General features: G+C 56.0%; 3 protein-coding genes across 3 annotated transcripts; 1 reads left to right on the forward strand and 2 right to left on the reverse strand.

Annotated features, from left to right (window-relative positions):
- Positions 1-6,022: 6,022 nt before the first annotated feature.
- Positions 6,023-8,134, forward strand: ColSpa_02448 (putative transporter; the record flags this gene model as incomplete). The annotated part of the gene is made up of 3 exons (XM_049268660.1): positions 6,023-6,862; positions 6,941-7,244; positions 7,296-8,134. 3 exons carry the CDS (start codon positions 6,023-6,025, stop codon positions 8,132-8,134), a joined length of 1,983 nt encoding a protein of 660 aa, XP_049124617.1.
- A 1,061-nt stretch (positions 8,135-9,195) lies between these two features.
- On the reverse strand, positions 9,196-10,335 carry ColSpa_02449 (putative RNA-binding protein; the record flags this gene model as incomplete). The annotated part of the gene is made up of 1 exon (XM_049268661.1): positions 9,196-10,335. One exon carries the CDS (start codon positions 10,333-10,335, stop codon positions 9,196-9,198), a length of 1,140 nt encoding a protein of 379 aa, XP_049124618.1.
- Positions 10,336-10,729: 394 nt separating this feature from the next.
- On the reverse strand, positions 10,730-10,949 carry ColSpa_02450 (uncharacterized protein; the record flags this gene model as incomplete). Its single annotated transcript, XM_049268662.1, has 2 exons — positions 10,730-10,885; positions 10,920-10,949. 2 exons carry the CDS (start codon positions 10,947-10,949, stop codon positions 10,730-10,732), a joined length of 186 nt encoding a protein of 61 aa, XP_049124619.1.
- Between the last annotated feature and the right edge of the window lie 1,736 nt (positions 10,950-12,685).

The following is a 12,685-nucleotide window of genomic DNA, read 5'->3' on the forward strand; positions in this document are numbered from 1 at the left end:
AGGATCGAGGAGTCCAGCATGGTGTTGTTCTCGTAGCTCTGGACGAAGCACTTCATCTCCTTGTTGTAGCCTGTTACGTACAGTCAGCTCACGGTTCAGGCGCGAGGCCAGGATATCCGGGGCTGAAGGGGTAGGAGAATCGAGAGCCAACACGCACCCTTTTCCATGATTTCTTCCATGAGGCCGTCGCGGGCCGCGAGCCACTTGCTGCGGTTGGGGCAAGGAAAGTTGCGCTTGTCTGCGAGGCGGAGGCCACGGTCGAAAGCGACCCAGAGCATGACCTTGGAGTAGGTGAAGTTTTGCTTATGATTGCGGACCTCCCAGATGGACATGTCGGGTTCTGTTCCTGATGTCAGTGGGGGACTTCATTTTGGCCCAAGGTCGGAGACTTACTATCTGTGAGTGTGAGAACAAAGTCTGAGTGCTCGGGTTAGCTCGTCTAGCAGACAAGGTTAAGGGCTCAGAAAGTCATACCCAGCATCTCTTTCACCGAGCACCACTGGTCCCAACTGATCGGCTTGCCGTACTTGTTGTACAGGTAAATGCCGTCCATGAGCTCGCCGTAGATGTCAAACTGATGGTGAAATGCGGCGCCGTTGCCAATCCTCACGGGTTTGCTGCCTCTGTAGCCTTCGAGGTGGTCAAGCTCGATCTCGGGGATGTCTGTCTCGCCGCGAATGGTGAACATGATGGGCAGCTCGCCGTTGGGGCCGCGGGACTTGATAAAGCGCTCGCTGATGAAGTCCATGTAGGCATCGGCCTCGGCAGAGAAGCCCAAGCGGAGCAGGATGTAAATCGTGAAGCTCGAGTCACGAACCCAGGAGAAGCGGTAGTCCCAGTTTCTGAGTGCTTCTGTGAGCTGTGTTGGACAACAGAGCGAGAGGAGAGGGAGGACTTACCGCACGCCGCCAATGTCTTCCGGAATGGAGAATGTGGGAGCGGCGATGATGGCACCGGTTGGCTCGTAGGTCATCATCTTCAACAGCATCAAGCTTCGGTTGACGACCTCGCGCCACCGGCCCTTGTACTTGCTCTTGGAGATCCAGTTATACCAGAACGACTGGGTGTCGTGCTGCTGGCCATCGAGCACAGCGGTCGTGATGTTCTCGGTAACATGATTGGGGATGTCGTTGCGCAGAACAAGCGAAATGGCCTGGCCTTCTTCGATCTCGATGTGGGCAACCACACCCTCGCCTAGCATCCCGTCACGCTTTTCCTTTCTAAAGGTAACACTAGGAGCCGAGTCCGATTCTGCATCAACGGTGACGTCCAACTGCAACTTGTAATGCTCGCTGTGAAAGGTGACCGCCTTGCTCGGGCTGCCTGTGGTGTGAGTTGGTTCGACAATGGTGGTGACATGAGTCTCGGTGGCATATTGGAAGGCTGGGAAGATCTCGATTTCTACGGCAGATTAGCCGACTGCTTCGTCCCGGTTACATCAACAACTCGGCTTACCCATCTCTAAACGACCACGAATGCACTCGACTCGTCGGACAAGCCATTTTTTGAGCTCCTCCTGAATCTTGATGGTCTCGCGGAACGCGCTCTGGCGGGTACCCTTGGACAAGACAGTGGCGGTCTTTGGACGAGGAAAGAAGTCCACAAGGTCGACGACGCCATCATCGTGGATGTATCTCGTCTGCAGAATGTTGGAAGACGGGAGATATTGTTGCCTTTACGTGTTATTCAGATGAGCCTTGATAAACGACGGCTCTCATGCTCACTTGGTGGTACACCGCTTGGTTGAAGGAGGGCAGATGCTAAAGAAGCCCCCCTTGTCCTTATCGAGGAGCCGACAAAAGACGCTCGGCGAGTCAAAGTCCGGCCTGAATAGAAGGTTAGATGTTGAGCTTTGTTGATCTGTCTAAGGAAGAAGTTCATCGGCGTGGCATTAATGCTAGGACGTTCGGATGCTTCGGGCCAAAGACCATTTGGCCTTCGCGCTCACTTGAGGCTTAGAATCCAACGAGAAGCATCCGCGTTCATCATTCCCAATACACACGATAGACGCATTGGGTGTGTTTTGGGCGGGAGGGTTTATGGGAGTGGTCACTCGGCCGAATGTGACCGCGGCCGAGACCGTGCATCTGACACAGAGCAGCGAAAGGTATTTCGTACCAGCACATAAAATCAACAGAGCCATTCATTCCAACGAGGGCACAGGTGTGCATGTTGCCGATCATGCCATAGTCCTCGATGGGTAGGTACCCGGCGTGGCTGCCGGCAGCATGTCTCGTCGAACATTGCTGAGCCATGACGTCGGCTCTTGGAAGGATGGAACGAGGCTTTTGAGGTGTTAAAGACAACTGACGAAGATCGTCACTTTTTCAATAGCTAAGTGTGTCTGCGATCAGTTTGCTCTCCGTGGGGTGAATCGGCGAATGAGGTAGCAGCCGTGTAGATTATTATCTGGTAAATATGGTACACAAGCAGATTTGGTGAGATCGAAGACTATGGAAGCTGTAAAGTTGAGGTCAAGCTTTGGGTCTAAGGCAAGGGAGGATAAACTCCGGCGATTACTGAGCGATGAGAAGCCACGATATGCGGCTGGGTGTGGCGGCCAGTGGAAGGGAAACCGTTAGACCAATGTCGATTGATGGTTTCGTCACGATTGCCCTTCAATGACAACGTCCACTAAGACGCGGGCCCCTAATCGACGGTGAGTAATCGGGCGCTGACGCAGCTTCTCTGTCTATCCATTCTTTCTCCTGAGCACTAGCTGCAGCGTCATTTGGCTCGGGCTGGCTAGGGTTCCCGAAGAACTCAAATTGGAAAACAAATTGATCCATTGGTGATGCCAAGGATCAAGTTGATGACGCTTCAAAATACGGTTGGCGCATCGAGCCGCGGCTGATGCCCACTCGGAGCTCTCTCTAGCGAGCTGCCAGATCTGCACCACATCCAAGCTGGGCCAGGCACGCACGCGCGCAGAGCTACCCTGTTGGAGCTTAGACAGAATCAAACCGAAAGCTCTCTCCGTCCGCTAATGGCCCCTTTCGACATGGATATTTCCTGGTTGTTTCTGCGAAAGAACCCACCGCGTCTCTCTCTCATCCGAGTCGCGATCCGATCGACGTATTACGGATATGGGGGAGGCATTTAGATTACATCTCGATTACACACGTGAGCTATTGTAACGGATGACGGCACCTGACATCATGGTAAAGTCTAGGTGTCTCTCCCTTTTGGGGCTCGATGTGCAATTTGCCTCTCCGATCCTCCCCCTTCCTGTTGTTCGAGACGTTGAGAAGCCGGCAAACGGCACTCGGAAGAAATGCAACGGTGCAACCGTAAGTGCGGTGACGGGTGGTTAAGAATGAGGCTAGTGTCTCGTTCGATTGCTCAAGATTTGAAGCCGGTGAAACCACTTCTGTGTAGTTCGACGGGGTTGGCGCCGGCTGAGAGGCGCAAGACATTTAACGGGCTCCAACACCGAGAAACCAAGCCGCCCGCCTCTTCTTCCTCCTCCTTTCTGTGGGGGGAGGCTGGCCGCTCGCGGTCTATGCTGCATCTGTCAGTTGGTAGTTCCGATCTAAAGCCACCAAAGCTCGGACTGTCTGCTCCCCGTCGTCTGTGGGCGTGATGCTCTTGGATGAGTCCATGTGACGAGGCGGGAACATCGGCTGAGAAACACCTTGATTGTTTAACAGAGACAGCACCAGAGAGGAAGCAACTTGCATTGTGTGCCTTTTTAGCTCTGTACTCCGCAAGGTGCGTCTCAGAAGAACTGGGCCCGGAAAGGAAAACAATGCAACGGTAGTTTGGAAACGAGGCCGGTCTTGGTTGTTTCTCAGCACACCTCAGAAGGGAATGATTGTGGCTCTTCCAAAACATTCAAACCAATCTGGGTGCTGGGCGGGCTCGGGTTTTGGCCGGCGGCGGGTCGCGGCACCGCCCGAGAAATCCGGTTCGGAACACACGGTGAAGTCTGGTTGGGACGGTGGGAGAGAGGTTCCGGTTGGTTCACGGGTGCTGACGAGTGGGCAGGTTGGATCACCTTGGGCAGTTGGTCGCCCGAGCACCCATCTCGGCTGGCTTTTCGCAGTTGCCTACAAACAGGGCACAGGAGCTCTGTCAACGACCGAGACACTGAACCACATGGACAGGGAGGTAGCCGAGAGCCTGCAGCCAGTCCGAGGGATGGAAGAGAACGGGGGTTGGTGGAGGGAATGATGTTGCGGTAAAGTTCACTCGAACAGGGCCCCCCAAGCGGATGAGGAAACCTGCGACTCCGGATGTGAGAGACGGCTGGACCAAGCTTAAATGGGAGCTTGCATGCTCTTGATTCTCGTGGTGTCGGATAGCCTGGCATCTGGATGGTTAGACGAACGTCTGTGAAACTTGAAGCACTGATTCTTCAGACGATCCTTACACTTTGCCGTGATCTGGTCCGTTTTTGAGTTATGCATCTGCTGTGTCTCGTGATAAGCTTACTCCGGTTGAAAAGATGTAGCTACGAAAAGGGGCTAATGCAATCAGCCTGGCATATTGCAGCTAGCTTCGCCTACCTCGCAGGTAATCTCCTATACTTTGGAAGAAAGGGGAGAAAGGCACTAACAGCGGCCCGCGCGAAAGCATAAAACCAAACAAACAACGTCTATTCCGAGATGACTCAATAACTCGTGTTGAATACGGATGGTGGGAATACCACCTACAGAGATTTCCTCTACTGCCGCTATGCGCTGTTCGCACGAACCGACTCGGTTGCCATTAGGTAGCAATGAGTCAAGGTACAGGGTGGCCACGACACGACAGATGTGATGGAGCTGGCCAAGCTGGCGACTCGGGACAGATCCAATGTTTCCTTCCCTCAGACTTCTAGCAACAGTGGTCCTCGGCCCACGATCCTCATCCTGCCCGAGGTGGGATGTAGATGCGGATCTGGTTGCGGATGCACTACACTAGTTGACTGACATAACTGGGTACGGTGAAGGGGGCCGATGGAGACCAAGAGCTCGGAAGCCCCGCGGTGCCTGACCGGTTGCTGTGTGCCGCCTGCTTCGCGCTGGGTTTTGGTCGGATTCGCCTCCCCCTCAGTCGCATTGTGGTTGTCTCTGTTCTACTACGTTTGCATCCATGATGGTGAGCTGTCAAGTCACAGGGAGCAACAGGGAAGGTCATCCCTGATGACGACCCTGACCGCCGCTACGCTAGAAGCGAGCCCAGTCCTACCGCAGCAGCCCACAAGCCCGTCTCCACCATGAGGCATGCCAAGGCGATGTCCACAATTCATCTTGGGAGAGAAAAGCAAAGACATTGGATACCTCACGTATTGGTTGGTAGTGTAGAGATTGGGCCAGCAGACCAGTTGGCGGTAATTGGCGGTAGATGCTCCGCACCGCTCGCGCGGCGGCAGGAAGCTGCAACACTGTGGACACGGGGACATTTGGGCGGGCAACGATACCGCAGCATTAGGCACCGTAGTCACTGCAAATGCACCCACCACCGTGCCAGAGAGAAAGGGAGTGAGGCACGAGGAGACCAAGCCACCTAGCTCATCTCATTGTGCCTTGGAGGTACGTACCCGTGAACCCCCCGGCCCCCCTCTCCTCTTTTCCCACCCACCCCAGCCCACACTCCTAGGTAGGTATGTACTATGTAGGTTCGGCGTGTGGGCGCGACACTTGACTGGAGAAATGATCCGCACCGTCGTGACCTGGAACCTGTGCTCCTCTCGTCCCCGAATCCTAGGCGCAGCGCAGCCCAGCACTACCAAGTGGGCAGCCAAACGCCAAAGCACCACGACCAGCGCAGCCCAGACAGCGAATAGGCGGCGCCCATTTTCTCGTCCCGACCAAAGACCCCGACCCCGACCCCCCTCCCCCATCCACCGACAGCCAAGCACAAGCACAAGCAGCTAGACCGCCGTACACAACAATCAGATGCGCAGCGAGCGAGAGCCAGAGAGCAGCATCCCGTACCTTGCGGCAAATTGGACCTGGACCTGGACCCGACCTTAGCAGATGCTCTCCAGCCCGCCCCAGCAACTTGCGAATCCCGTTGTGGAATCCCAGATTAAATCATGCCCCAATCCTCCTCCCCATCCGACTCGACCTCATCCTCACTTGTGCATGTGCTGCCTCCCGACCCTAGTCGATCCGCCTCTGCCTCTGCCGTTCCCAGTGCCATATCATCCTCCCCCGATCCCATTGAGCACGAAGACGCCCTCCCCTCCTCCTCTCACGACCACGCTACTACTGCTACCAACCGACGCCTCCTGAGCCCGTCACCTTTGCTCCTCCCACCGCCTACCGCCCCGTCTCCTGGACACGCGACCACCTCGACTATATCCCTAAACCCGGATGATCCCCGGTCACGAGACGTTGCCGCTGCCACTGATCTCGCCCACGCATCTTCGCGCCTGGGCCCTACCTCGGCCGTCAACAGCAGTAACAACAACAACGACAGCCTTTCCCGCGAACGAGACACTGTCGCCGACCAAGAATTCGAGATGGAGCCCTTGAAAGGGGCCGGTCACCGCCGGCGCCGCAGTTCTCTCATGCAAAACGCCGGCGCCAGCAATCACCAGAAGACCCCGTCGAGGACTCAGGGGAACCTGCTCGATGAGCCAAAGATATCGGAGGAGGAACTACGGGCGACGCCATCAGCCTCCAAAGACATGGACGACGACAGCTTCTCCGACGAGGACCTCCACGACGACGAGGAGACGGGCCTGACGAAGAAGGACAAGAACAGGAAGAAGAAGAAGAAGAGGAACAACACGCGGTTAGACCAGAGGATCGTCCGCGGAGAGATCTCGGCCGAGGAGAAGAAAGAGGCCGACCAAAACGTCTTTAGAAGATCCGTGATCAACGTCGCATTGATCTTGCTGTGGTACTTCTTTTCACTCAGCATCTCGCTGGTAAGCCCAACACCCACTTCTGTTCCCCAATCCTTGCTCCTGTCAGCAGAATCGCAAGCTGACTCTTCATCCCCGCAGTACAACAAGTGGATGTTCGACCAGGACCGCCTCAACTTTGCGTTCCCCCTGTTCACAACTGCGTGCCACATGTTGGTACAATTCGCCCTCGCATCTTTAGTGTTATTCTTAATACCTTCGTTACGCCCGTCAAACGGCCTGCGTCACTCAGATCTGGGCCGCTCACGGCACGAGTCCGAACCGGACCGGCCGTTGATGACCAAGATGTTCTATCTGACGCGCATTGGGCCTTGCGGTGCTGCGACGGGTCTCGATATCGGACTGGGGAACACTTCGCTCAAGTTCATCACTCTCACATTTTACAGTAAGTGCTTTGCGCCACCTAAGCTTTCAACAAACACTAACGAGTAGCCAGCCATGTGCAAATCATCCTCCCTGGCGTTCGTGTTGATCTTCGCCTTCTTGTTCAGACTCGAGAAGCCCACATGGCGTCTTGTAGCCATCATTGCAACAATGACTCTTGGTGTCGTTCTCATGGTGTCGGGAGAAGTCGAATTTAAGGTTAGCGGCTTCATCCTCGTCATCTCTGCCGCCTTCTTCTCCGGTTTCCGCTGGGGTCTGACGCAGATCCTCCTGCTCCGCAACCCGGCGACTTCGAACCCCTTTTCCAGCATTTTCTTCCTGGCGCCGGTCATGTTCTTGACATTGATCGTCATCGCCATTCCCGTCGAGGGCTTCCCGGCCCTCATCGAGGGCCTGAAGGTCCTCGTGGCCGAGTGGGGTGTTGTCACGACCCCCTTGTTCCTCCTCTTCCCCGGCTGCATCGCCTTCCTGATGACCGCCTCCGAGTTCGCTCTGCTGCAGCGCACCTCAGTCGTCACTCTCTCCATCGCCGGTATCTTTAAGGAGGTTGTCACCATCTCTGCTGCTGCTCTCGTTTTCAATGACCGTCTGACGCCCATCAACTTTGTCGGTCTCATCACCACCATGGGCGCCATCGTTGCGTACAACTACATCAAGATCACTCAGATGCGTGAAGATGCTCAGAAGGAGGTCCAGCGTGGCCACCTGGAGGTCGCGTCCGGCTCGTCTTCGAGCGGCAGCGACAACGACGACGGCGGCGAGGAGGCGGGCCTTCTGCGGAATAGCACCGAATACGAAGACAACCTCGTCACTGCGGACGGTGATATTCTCCCCAACCCACAACATACGGCGCAGGAGTCACGGACGGCCCAGGCTCACCGTGACAACTAGACACGTCCACCTCGGACGTGCCCGTCTCTTTTGTTGTATATCCAGGTCGAGGGATCCGACAGGCAAACTGTACATTTTTTTCAAAAAAAAAGGGTTAAAGATATTTCGCCGATTGGCATATAGGGCAGGCAAGGAGTTCAAAGGACTTACATGGGAAGGGGACTCCAGCCCCCCGAGGAAGATATTAACAAAACGGACATATACTCGCGGGCTCTCCTGATGGATGGGAAACCCACAGTTGTTAGGTTCAGAAGGAAAGAGTTGCAAAACGAGGTGGATATACCATTGGCGACAGAGTTGACGAAAGTTAAGATCCAGGCCGCTGGATTCTGGGACATTGTCTTAGTGTAATGCCTGGAGAGGTTAGATGCACAAGAATATTAAGTATGACCAACCACTTGCGAGGGACATGTTTTCAACGAACTCGTGCATGTAAACGGGAGGATCTGGGCCTTTTTGACTGGGGTAATTCTTGATAGTACGGTCAACGCCCGGCCACGCCTGGCAACGCAAAGTGTCATCATAGCCCGGAGAGTCTGTTGCTGCAGCCTCTGTTTGCGTATGCATGGGCATTGCAAGGATGCTATTCAAGATGAGATTCAATATCTCAACGAGAAGGGTGTGGGTGTTCTTATCCACGACTTGAGGTGTGATAGGCTTGCCTAGTTCTCCATCACCGACGGAATTCTGTTGCCTGGGTAAGTTTGGATTGCAACCTTGTATACGCTGAACGCGCGCATATTTAGGAACAATGCGCAAACTACGACCTGCTGGGCTGGTTGCGAAGAATGATGTGATGAAGCCTAGATAGATTAAGAAGAGGTCTCTCGCACATATCCATGTCGTGGTCAATAGACTACTACATCACTCTGACTGAGGGCTCCAGCGCTTGGGGACAATCACGGATGCAAACATCACAAAAGACTTTGTTTTCACTCAAGAAGATGCTTCTATTCTTTGCGTCGTGTGTTAATGACTAGAATGGGTATGATGAACCTCCAACTCCAGAACGCCCCACGTCTACCCGAACAAACAGAACTACACTGTACCGGCGGAAACGCTCATCCAAGCAGTTTGAGACCGTTCTTGGTCTTCTGTCCGGGCTTGGTGACGCCGTGACTATGCACGGGGCCGAGGTGGGGCTCATATCCGGTCCCGTCGCCGGCGTGCTTGTTTCCGCCGCCGCCGCCGCCGTTACCGGAATGCTTCTTGTTCTTGTTCTTGCGGTTGTTGTGGTGGTCCTTGTCCTTGACGTTGGTGATCTTGATCTCCGTGTTGGCCTTCCGGACAGTGACGGGGTGGCTCTGGATGTATTTGCCGTTCATCTCCTTGGCGGCCTGGAAGAAGTCGTCGGCGTCGCTGAAGGAGACGAAGCCGTAGCCCTTTGATTTCGCGGTGCGCTTGTCACGGATGACGCGCGCCTTCTGCACGGATTGCCACCGCGCAAACGCCTTGAGGAGGGACTCGTCCGTCACTTCGCCCGCGAGGTTGCCGACGAAGAGGCGCAGGTGGCTCGGGTCCCATTCGGCGAGGGTGTCGTCCGTCCACTTCTTGCCGCCGCCCTCTCGGACGACGGTCTTCTTGCGCTCGAGGGGCTGGTTCGCCGCTGTCGCTGCCGCGGCGACTGCTGCGGGGTCGGGGATGGCGGAGGGGGTTGCTGCAGAGCTGCCTGTCGCGGGGGTGCCACGCCCGCCGGAGCCGCTGACGGCGTCTCTGCTCGTCGCGTCCCGGGAACTATATGCGCTCTGCCATTGGGCTATCTGCATCGCCATGTCGGGATCGTAGTCGGTAGCGCTGCCGGGGACGGGGAACGGGTTCCGGATCTGCGGCGCGGCGCCGTAGGTTGAAGGCGGCGCATTGTAGCTCGTGGCCTGGCCGTAGCCGGCGCCGGCTTGTGGGTATTGGTTGTAAGAGGAGGGTGGTGCCTGATAGGGGCCGGCGCCGGCTACCGCGGGCGAGGAGTGTTGCGGGTAGGACTGGTAGGAGGTGCCATAGTTGGCGGCGGGAGCGCTGGCGTAGCTCGGTGCGCTCGAGTAGCTGGGCGCTGCCGGAGAGGCTGCCGCGCCGAAAGCGGGCTTGAAGGCAGGCTTGAAACCTCCGGAAGTCTTGGACGGGGGTGGCCGCGCGGGCAGAGAGGGGTGAGAGGGCGGATTGCCGGTGGAAGGCCCGCTTGAGATACCTGGAGGGGGCGGGTAGGCCATGATGAATGAACTGCGGATTTTGAAGGTGTTTTTCGGGCAAGTCGCGTGGGCTTGCTTGAAAGCTTTTTTTGTGGCAACGTACCTCTGAGCCTGGGATTTCCCGCTCAAAGAAGTCAAGATCTCCTTTGCTGTTTGCTATTGCCGACGGTGCACGTGCTGTTTATCGGAGCTGGCGCAAATGCAGAGAATGGTCTGTTGGTGATGGAATCGGAGAAAATATGACGATAGTGCTTCAGCCTCGGCGAAGGCGTTCAGCCGATGTGGCTGGTGGCTAAGTCCGATAGAGTCACGTGCAGAATATGACCCCGCTACGCTCCTAGGTACCTACCTACAGGCCAGCAATAATAACCTTGGCAGTTTCTCCCGTGTGGGCCGGGACCGCAACTGCCGTCAGTCAAACGACATTGCTTAAGTAAGCCCGTCGAACCCCGAGGTCCTCCGTGCAGCCCAGGCCGCCAACGCCAAGTCTGATCTGGAAGTCAAAGGCGGAAAACAAGGACGGAATTTCCGTCTTGAGCCATTTGATATCGGCCCTGTTGCTTCGCTCCGCCTAGCTGAGTTTGTCACCACCGAGACCAACTCACCATCGCATTTTGTTCCTGCATCAGCTGCATTTTATCCGTCGGACATGACCATACGGACATAGCGGATAATTGTTGGTGCATTTGTTCGGTGTTACGCCGCTGAATCGCTGACTGACATCATGGCCTCCAACGCTGTGTTTTCCCACGGTCGGGTCCATGCCAATCAATAATGCGCGTGGATTCACAGCGGAGCTCTAGCGGAGTTCGCAACCGACGACTCCGGGTCGTGCGACCGCCCCTAGGCCCGAAGGCGGCGGTTTACCCCCACTGCAACTGAGGTTGCCCCTCGTTTCCTATGTCAGAGCCAGATGTGTCGATTTGTGAGCAGCGAGCGCGGATCTACCGTCGCTGTCTGCCTCCGTCCACACCTTGAGGTACCTTGGGAGATGGAGGTGCGATATTTTCTGTCCCTTCTGCTGAGGACGTGGGTCTCAACGAACCCAATGAATTGAGTTGCTTGCTCGGCCAAGCAGTCCAACTGGAGGAATCAGAGGGGTTCCTTACGGCCAGCTTCGGTTTGGTTGGGACCGACTGCCTCTGCACACCATTGAAGCGCATAGTTGATTTGTCGCGTATGCCGGGCAAGGCCCGCTACCCGCCTGCTAGGGATAGTAAACGCGAGGTGCATGCGTTATCTTGTTGCCATTGCTCACTCATTGCTCAAGTGAGCTGGTGGTACCGTAGCAAAAAGCTGCACCTTCATCCGTGTTTTCTCCGCGTTCAGACGAGATGCCGAGGATGCGCTTTTGAACGAACCGCGACAGCGCGACATTCGTTTGGGACTCAACGGCACCCGTAGCTTCTCGAAGCTCTGCTGCAGGAAGTGCCCGGAGCACGGGGGTATTTTTAATGCTGATCAAGCGGAATGGCCTCGAATGCAGTCCGTGGCAAGAGGCACATGTTGGTGCGTGCAGGGCGGCCCTCGAGGAATATTTCGAGCGACTAGACACCATCTCTTTCTATGGCCCCCTGCCACCCACGATAGTCCAGGAGCGAGCGAAGCGAAGCGAGTTGAGAATGAGCAAGTACCGGAGCTCCGTTGGGAGGGAGATAATATATGCCGCCAGGCAGGCAACGCGCGCGCATGTTAGCATTTCCCGTTAAGCAGGCCCCCGCGCCCTGTTAGACCGAGCGCAGTGTGTTCCTCCGCGGCCGTGAGTTGCGAAACGTCAGGGTCTGACGCATCGAGTTTGAATACCGGAGTCGCACAGCTCCCTGGAACATCCAGAGTGTGAGACACACCCGTGGTGACCAATAGGAAACGGTGCCTATCGCCGAATCGGACCACAACTGGACGGATCCAGAAGCGCCTTTTTGCACGACGGGCTGCGTCAGGCTGGCGCGCTGCTTGACTAAAACACCACCGGCGTGGAGCAAGCATGATGGTCGTTGCTGGGCCGCCATCCGCCGCGCGGGCCGGCCTATGGCACAATGCGTCAACCGTGGTACCGACGCCGGAGTCGCTACTGTAAGTACACAGAGGTGGCTGATGCTGTATTGTGCCTGAATTTCGGTGGTGTCTGAAGCTGCTTTCCCCTTGCGCAAAGAGACGAGAGATTCTGCGAGAGTTGACCAAAATCAACGCTGGGGAGGAGTTGAGCAACACAGGAAACACGAGGTAGCAGGAGACCATCGTCATATCTGCCCCTCCATGACAAGCCGTCCAATGGGGGGTGGGGTGAGGGCCTTGATGGAGCTCCACGTCTGGGTGGTGATGTATGTGTCCGTCTTCTTTACTGTACACAGGTATCCGTACGGAAGTGCTG

This window comes from Colletotrichum spaethianum, assembly GCF_022836535.1.
Source record: "Colletotrichum spaethianum MAFF 239500 DNA, contig04, whole genome shotgun sequence".
NCBI classification, from domain to species: Eukaryota; Fungi; Ascomycota; class Sordariomycetes; order Glomerellales; family Glomerellaceae; genus Colletotrichum; species Colletotrichum spaethianum.